The sequence below is a fragment of the Capra hircus genome, unplaced genomic scaffold (genome assembly GCF_001704415.2).
Source record: "Capra hircus breed San Clemente unplaced genomic scaffold, ASM170441v1, whole genome shotgun sequence".
In the NCBI taxonomy this organism is placed as follows: Eukaryota; Metazoa; Chordata; class Mammalia; order Artiodactyla; family Bovidae; genus Capra; species Capra hircus.
In genome coordinates, this window is record NW_017218095.1 from 2936 (window position 1) to 11675 (window position 8740).

General features: G+C 41.2%; 1 protein-coding gene across 1 annotated transcript; it reads left to right on the forward strand.

Moving 5' to 3' along the window:
* Positions 1-3809: 3809 nt before the first annotated feature.
* On the forward strand, positions 3810-4379 carry LOC108635529 (interferon alpha-H-like). Its single transcript, XM_018045635.1, has one exon. The coding sequence runs from the start codon at positions 3810-3812 to the stop codon at positions 4377-4379; it is 570 nt and encodes a 189-aa protein (XP_017901124.1).
* Positions 4380-8740: the final 4361 nt, after the last annotated feature.

Consider the following 8740-nt stretch of genomic DNA (forward strand, 5'->3'; position numbering starts at 1 on the left):
CACAGGTGTTTATGGAATGGATAGGGAGGTGGAATACGGAATTTGACATGATAGGTTTTAAAACCTGGACTTGCCATTTTCTCTTTAGATTGTTTTATTCAAATCAAGTCTTAGCAGGTGGCTCCTGGAAATGAGAATATTTACAACTCAGGTTCAACTATGTTGGAAGGATTAAGTGTCCCTTTGAAGGGCTAAGGAATTTGTAGTTGGTGTCAACGTCATTTTTTATAAAGACTGAAAGTCTGTGGAATTTGTTTGGCAAGTTCTTGGTGATCATGTGCACAGTAGCATTGTAACATTTAATTAGTAATCAATTCAGGATGAATGAGCCGTAATGAGGGATGACAGCATCAAGGGAATGTGTTCTCCTCAAACAAATATCAAGGATGAAACATAGTCTAATGAATCTGCAGTAAACACAATGCCTGGGTATCTTCTTGTTACCATGTTACAGGTTGAATGTGTGTGCGTTCCCCCACCATGTCGATCATATCAGGGAGGTGGGATATTAGAGAAATCATTAGGGTTAGAGGAGAGTTATGAGGGGGGATTCCTCATGCACAGGATTACTGTCTTCATGAGGCTCACAAGACTCTTTGCTTCGTCTCTGCTCTCCACCATGTGAGGACATAGAGAGACGCTGGCAGTCTGCAACCCAGAAGAGGGTTCTCACCAGAATTCCACCCTGCTGGCACCCTGATCTCACACTTGCAGCCCCCAGGATTGTGACAAAGTTCTGCCACTGATGAGCCACCAGATGCTGGGACCTTGTTAGAGCAGCCTGAACCAAGACACAGGGCATGGCACATTTAGCTCCGGCAGTCCACTAGTTGAGCTTGTATGGAAATATTTCATGTTCAAAGCATACATGACAGAGAAGAAATTGTCATGTGCAATTATTCTCAATCCCCTTCTTCAGAAAGAAAACGGATAATCTGCACCCACAAGTAAAAACCATAGAGTCTGAATCAGAGAGAGAAGAATGATGGCCCACCTGGAGGACATCTAAAGGACATTAAGAGCACTGATGAAAGGAAACAGCAAGAGAAATGAGGCAACAGGGACGAATGTCCTGCCTTCTGGTTCTTCCCAAGGGATAATGGGAAAACATACCTAAAATAATTTTTATTTTAATATATTTTGAAAAACACTTGGATATTTAAAAAATCATTTAACCGTTCAGCCAATTGTTCCCTATCCATGGCTGGATCCAAATATTTGCATGAACCATTCCTTTAATCAGTAACCAGTCAGAGAGGGGGCAGTGAAATTAACCAATTTGCTTAACTTCATGTTTTGGTGAAAGTCAGTAATTTCAGTATCTTGAGAATTCAAATATTTCCCCTTAATTCCTGAGTTTTCCTGCCAACTTGTTCAAGAAGAAATCTGTTGGTTTCATGTTCTAAATTCTTTTTCTTATGATCCATGAATAGGCCAGGAAATTTTTTTTTTTTTAGTTTAATCTGTAAAGGGATAAATATTCTGAAGGCAGGAAGTAACAGCTCCCGGTCCTTGGCGCTGGTGGAGGCCGTGCTCTGACTCACTCCCAGGACATCCTGGACACCTTCCAGGGGTCCCATCACCACCACCAGGTTCCCTGTCTCTGAGCTGTGGCTGGATGGCGCCAGAAGAGACCCAAATCGGTAAAATCGACCCCTACTCGCTGACTCCTTGCCTGAAGCCCTTCAGTAAATGGAATCCTTCCTAGAAAATAAACCACAAAGCTCTAGGGAAGGCTTGGAAAATGCAAGGTTCTGAGCTTCCAACCAGAGAATACTGTCGCTGGCAGGGCTACAAGGCTCTCTCTTCAGTTCTCAGCTGAAAACAAGAGTGAAAACAAAGAGTTTCTCCCAATAGTAAATCAGGATCAAAAGACTCACTGAGGATGCTGTGCCCTGATGGTCTGCAGAGCCCAGGACTGCAAACTCTCCAAAATGGGCATCCCAAGGGAACCAAAGAGAAAGAGCTCTTTGGCCCTCCTACAGCTGTCTGGAGAAGCACGCTGTCCAGGGCTCAAGGGAAGGATATTTTATTGCTATTTTTGAGCTGCTAAATCCTGTACTCAATCCTGTCTGACTCTTTGTGACCCCATGGACAGCAGCACGCCAAGATTCCCTGTCCTTCACTATCTGCTGGAGTTTGCTCATATTCATAACCACTGAGTTGGTAATGCCATCCAACCATTTCCTCCTCTATCGCCCTCTTCTCCTCCTGCCCTCAATCTTCCCCAGCATCAGGGTCTTTTCCAATGAGCTGGCTCTGTACATCAGGTAGCCAAAGTACAGGGCTTCCCTGGTAGCTCAGATGGTAAAGAATGTACCTGCAAGTGCGGGAGACTCGGGTTTGATCCCTGGGTCAGGAAGATCGCCAGAAAAAGGAATGGCAACCTACTCCAGTATTCTTGCCTAGAGAATTCCATGGACAGAAGAGCAACTGGCTGGCTACGGTCCATGGGGTCACAAAGATCAGACACAACTAAGCAACTAACGTTTACTTGCTTATTGGAGCTTCAGCTTCATTATCAATCCTTCCAATGATTTTCAGGGTTGATTTCTTGACTGGTTTGATCTCCTTGCTATCCAAGGAACTCTCATGAGTCTTCTCCAGCACCATAATTTGAAAGCATTGATTCTACTGCACTCAGCCTTCTTTATGGTCCACTTCTCACATCCATACAAGACCATTGGAAATACCACAGCTTTGACTATACTGACGTTTGTTGTCAAAGTTTTGTTTACTCTTTTTCACACGCTGCCTAGTTCTGTCATAGCTTTTCTTCCAAGGAGCAAGTGTCTTTTAATTTTGTAGCTGCAGTCAATGTCCACAGTGATTTTGGAGACCAAGAAAAGAAAATTTGTCATGGTTTCCACTCTTTCGCCATCTATTTGGCATAGATGTCAGAAGCCTAGGTGTTTTGATGTTGAGTGTTATGCCAGCTTTTTCAGTCTCCTCTTTCACCCTCATCAAGAGGCTCGTTAGTTCCTCTTCACTCTCCTCCATTGGATTGGTATCATGGTATTTTATTATTTATTCCTCTCAAGGTTGTTAAGAACATCCGTAAGTATGTCAACAGCTAAACAGAAAGCAATGTTATAAAATTGAGATGAATATTCAGCAGACAGGGAATTAAAAATTGATTTCTGAAAGGAAACAAAGTTAAAGTGCTTCAAAATAAATATGAAGAAAAATAACCTAAGATTTTCAATGATTTTGAGTTTTGAAAGATTTTTAAGTCTGTCCATATTGTGGTATTGTTACATATTTTTATATGAATTTCATATGAATATGTAATTTGGTTTATTACTATTTATATAAGTAAATATTCTCCATTACAAGTCATTCTTCAAACTCATTCATAACGTTAAATAAAATTCATCAGCTTTTACATTTAAAGTACACCTTTCATTTTATGGCATTGTTAACCCTAGGGTGAATACAACAAGGAGTTTTGCATTTTTTTTCCTATGTATAAAGATATGCATGGAGTACAAAGATGGATCTACAGCATAACTGTGTTGTCAAAATTTCATGGTGGGGTAATTAAGAAAAAAAATCTCAGAAGACTTTGTCAATAGGAGAAGGGAAGGCAATAATGAAAAGAATGTTTGCGAAACACTATCCTAACCCATTTGGAGAGTGCAAATTGAAAAGCAAAAACAAAAGTAGAAACTAAGAGGGAACTTTCAGAAAATGGAAACCATGGGCTCCTATTTAAGCCCCAGGCCTGAAGGAAGGGCTTCAGAGAACCTAGAGAGCAGGTTCACAGAGTCAGCCACCGCCCCAGGCCTGAAGCATCTGCAAGGTCCCCGATGGCCGCAGCCTGGTCCTTACTCCTGGCCCTGCTGCTGCTCAGCTGCAACGCCATCTGCTCTCGGGGCTGCCACCTGCCTCACGCCCACAGCCTGGCCAACAGGGGGGTCCTGATGCTCCTGCGACAACTGAAGAGTGTCTCCCCTTTCTCCTGCCTGCAGGACAGAAATGACTTCTCATTCCCCCAGGAGGTGCTGGGTGGCAGCCAGTTGCAGAAGGCTCAAGCCATCTCTGTGCTCCACGAGGTGACCCAGCACACCTTCCAGCTCTTCAGCACAGAGGGCTCGGCCGCCGCGTGGGACCAGAGCCTCCTGGACAAGCTCTGCGCTGCACTGGATCAGCAGCTCACTGACCTGCAAGCATGTCTCAGGCAGGAGGAGGGGCTGCGAGGGGCTCCCCTGCCCAAGGAGGACTCCAGCCTGGCTGTGAGGAAATACTTCCACAGAGTCACTCTCTATCTGCAAGAGAAGGGACACAGCCCTTGTGCCTGGGAGGTTGTCAGAGCAGAAGTCATGAGAGCCTTCTCTTCCTCAACAAACTTGCAGGAGAGATTCAGGAGCAAGGACTGACACACACCTGGTTCAACACGGAAATGATTCTCACGGACCAACAGACCACACTTCCTCCTGCGCTGCCACGTGGAAGACTCATTTCTGCTGTCATCATGCATTGAACTGAATCAATTTGTCAAATGATTTCAGGAATATTAAGCGACATCATGATCTACTCTACAGGCACTACCCTGTCGCAGATACTCAAGATGATCCATCTACTTATTTGTCTACTTGGACATTTATTTATCTAATTTAATATTTATCTATATATAAAGAATTAAATTATTTTGTTCATAAAATTATGTATGTATACTTAAGGGAAAAATATATTTTGTATATATTTATATATATATATTTTATATATTTATTTATTAAATCTTACTATAAAAAACTTCCTGTGTTTTTCTTTAAAAAAGAAACATCAAGACTGAATGTGCAACTTTATTAAGGGTTGCATTTTACAATTCCTTCACCCATCTTTGTGATTTGCACATTACAAGTAAATATATACCATCTCTAGCCAGGTTGTGTGTTGCTCTCATGACATAGACATGAACATAATTAATCCAATCATTTTTGTAACTTTGATTTTTTTTAATGGAAAGTAACCTAAAACAATAATGAGTTAATTTAAAATAAAATGTTAACTGTTTTTAAAATAGTATAATTAGTAGTAGAAATGACTATCAGCTTGAATGCTACAATGAAAGGGAGAAAAATGGAATTCCTCAGGTAGAAGGTGGATCAAGCTGTGAGAGGATGTAAAAACAAAAGGTAACTGCTTATAGTAGACATTTCAGTGCAAATGTTCAATGGATATTGGAGATGGCAATTTACAAGCAATTTCATAAAGCGTGAGGCATAACAGGACAAATAGGACAAGAGTACAGATGAGAAAAGGACTTAAAATGGAGCCCCATGACCTCAGTCTTAAAAGGGAGGGAATGCCCCAAAGGAAGCATGATGGAACGGCCATGTGTTAACAGCACAAGAGGGCAGTGGGATAAGGGAACCCAGGAGATCAGCTCTGCAGGTCAGCTTCCTCAGCTTGAATATGGGGACATGAGTGTCGTTTTCATACAGTTACTGTTTGAGTTCAATGAGTCCATATCACACAAGAGGCATCACGTGCTCCTGGCAGAAATCATCAGGACCGTGAGAAGCACGGCGTGGCTGCCCTCAGGGAGGAGACAGGACAGCCGCCCTGAGACAGCGCCTGGAGGGCAGCATGGAGAGGTGCTGACAAAGGTATTTTCTTTTCATCTTGGGTGCTAGTTTCAGAGTGCTTTCAGTGTGAGGACTTTTCTTTGCTGTATGCTGAAGAGAATTCCAATTTCTGGGTTTCATACTTCTAAAAGCATTTCTATGAGTTTGCAAGAAACTCTTTGAGAAAGTAAGATTAGTAGAAAATGCTTTGATCTAAGACAAACATGAATAATAGGGAAAGAATAGAAATCTCATATCAATGCAGATAATCAAATACACGAAGAGGCAGGAAGCAAAGAGCAGGGGCTGTGAAATGTATGGTTCTGCTCTCCAGTCCTGGGCTGTCCCGGGTTGGATCCTAGTTCTCTTTTCCACAAAGTCCCTTGTCCATACTTGCTGGTCATGTCACCTCCTGGAGCCTCTGCATTGCTACTGAAAGACCAAAACCCAAAGAGTTCAGAAGCCAATTTTTGTCCTTCTAGTACTACAAAAGTAAGAAACTTTATTAATGAATGAAGTGTTTGGTTTTCTGCAGCCTCCAAGGGGACTCACGCCGAGGGGCGCCTTCCAGGATGGCTGCTGCCAGTGCCCTGGTCCCCACAGGAAGCCCCTGCTGACCCACCTCCACAGGAGACTCCTCCTTTAGCATGTAGGTCTGCTTTGGTGTCCTGTGGGGTCCCTGCTCCTTTCCACTGGGTCATGGTGCACTCAAGATTCGGTTTGTCCCCTTTGAGAGTGGAGTCTTTTTCCAATAGTCCTGTGGAAGTCCTGTAATTAAATCCCACTGGCCTTCAGAGTCAGATTCCTTGGGGATACCCAGTCCCTTTGCCAGATCTGCAGGCTTGGAAGCATGGCATAAGGCTCAGAGCATTCACAACAGTGGGAGGACTGTTTTGGTATTATTGTTTTCCCGTTTGTCAGTTTCCCATCTGGCAGGTATGGGACTTATTTTTATTGTGATTGAGCGCCTCCTTCGTCTCGTTACAGTTTCTTCTTTGTCTTTGGACGTGGGGAAACTTTTTTGGGTGGGCTCCAGAGTCCTCCTGTGGATGGTTTTCAACAGCTAGCTGCGAGTTCAGTGCTCTCACAGGAGGAGATGAGTGCATGTCCTTCTATTCTGCCATTTTGAACCAGAAGCTAAGCCAAAACTTTGATATTTCACCATCTGAAATAGGCTGAACTATCTCATGCACACCCACCATATCTTTTATTCACCGCCATGGACGTACTTTGGCTGAGATTTGAACAGAGGGTTAATTACTGGAAATAGGTATGTTGCCTGTCATCAAATAGTATGATTTTCTAAGAAGATCTTCAAAATCAAATGTCAATGTGCTGTACAGATAATAATGTTATTGAGGCATATCCAAGTTCCTGCAGTAACAAGTCAGGGTTCATTTATAAAAACTGATCAACAAAGATCCCACCAATTTATACATTTCCCATATTTCAACTTTTATTATTTTAAGAATTTCTTATAGTCTGTAGTTTACAAGATCAAAGTCTTTCTTTTCATTTTAAACTCCCCTCCCCCACACACATCCTCCATCCAGACCTTCAGAGAGTCCCTTAAATGGAGAGGAATTGACTCCCCAGAGCAGGAGCATGTCTCCATTTCTTATTCCCACCCAGTATCCTGCACAATGGTAGGATACTACTGGTCCTTAGGGTTGTCAATAAAAGTTTAAGTGTAACAATGATAATAATAAGAATGATAAGCTTAAAAGAGTTTTACCAGTTAAACTGTTTGAATACGACAATCTTGCTACATTCTTTGCGGGTTACTTTTGTCTTCCCAGGTGACCAGTATATTTGTTACCTGGGCATCTCTTTAGTTCTCCCTCAATTTCCTGCATCATTTAGTCCAGTCGATTCTCCTGTCTTTGCTACAGTTTTCTTGGCTTTAAAAAAGGGATATGAGAGTGGATATACATGTATTTATAGTTGATTTACATTGTTGTACAGCAGAAACCAGCACAACATTGTAAAGCAATTTTTCTCCAATTAAAAACAAAATAGGGATAACAGGAATATTGTAGTCCATTAATATATCATCTCATGTTCTGTACTCTATATGATGTTAATATAACAACTTACAAAATTATCTTAAATGAGTAGATGATATAAAGCATCAGGGACACATTAAACAGCTGTGAGAGTTGTTAGTGTGACAGGTGTATACAAAGCTTTTGCCATTATTTCATGTCTACCCTAAAGATGATTATGCCATATCTGTGCCTTGCTCAACTCTAATTTTTAATGCAAAAATTCGGCCTCTGCAAAATAGAATAGGTTAATCTTTTCTAGTATTATACAAAGCATATCTACACATCTTGATATTTTACTAACAAATAAAATAATCTCATGACTGTACCAAGCACACCGAGATATTTAGTAAGCATCAGATCAACATGCAATCAGTTCATTTGGCATATAAGATGCTTATTAAGTAGCAAATGGTATATTAAGTGTAAATCTACATTATGCTGAAATAAAAACATTCTGATTATGAATTTTAAAGCAACTTATCTATATGAAATGACATTTTAAAAAGTTAATAAACCTCTCCAATGAAAAATTATGTACAAATTTGAAAGCTTAACATGAGATCCTTAGTTAAAAGAAATGAGAAGAAAAGAAGATTTTTAAAACTGAGATTAATTACTTAAGGTAGTTACTAGGTCATACATGGTCAAATATGGCTTTCGCTCAATTGAACTGAGATGAACAAAGAAGTAATTCTGAAAACATTACAGATCATTTTGCTTCCACTGAAGCCAGGAACTTAAAGTCTTGCTTTGGCATAAGGAAAATATTTAAACTTGGTGTGAGTTTAAGATTTATCTATACATTTAAAAATATTTTTCAACTACTTGAATGTTGCAGGGGAAATTGCCATTTATATTAAATAAAATCATTTCCCCTTTCCCCAGGGGCTCCTGTAAGACTGGCTTGTCCTCAACTCTTTCCAACGCGTGGTCCCAATATCTAGATTACTGTCCAGACTGTAGATGCCTTTCCCCTTTCTCCAAATTAGTCTTTTCCCCCCAAAACAACCCGGAATCTGAAAACGTACCACAACATGCTCAGATTTCCCGCCATTAATCACAGCATAACCAGGCACCAGTGTAAACCGCTCTGGCTAAAACCTCCACCCAGGAAGGTGAGGA

What these genes read in the sequence shown, in the direction of transcription:
- LOC108635529 (XM_018045635.1), top strand. Translation starts at nt 3,810, where the DNA reads ATGGCCGCAGCCTGGTCCTTACTCCTGGCCCTGCTGCTGCTCAGCTGC.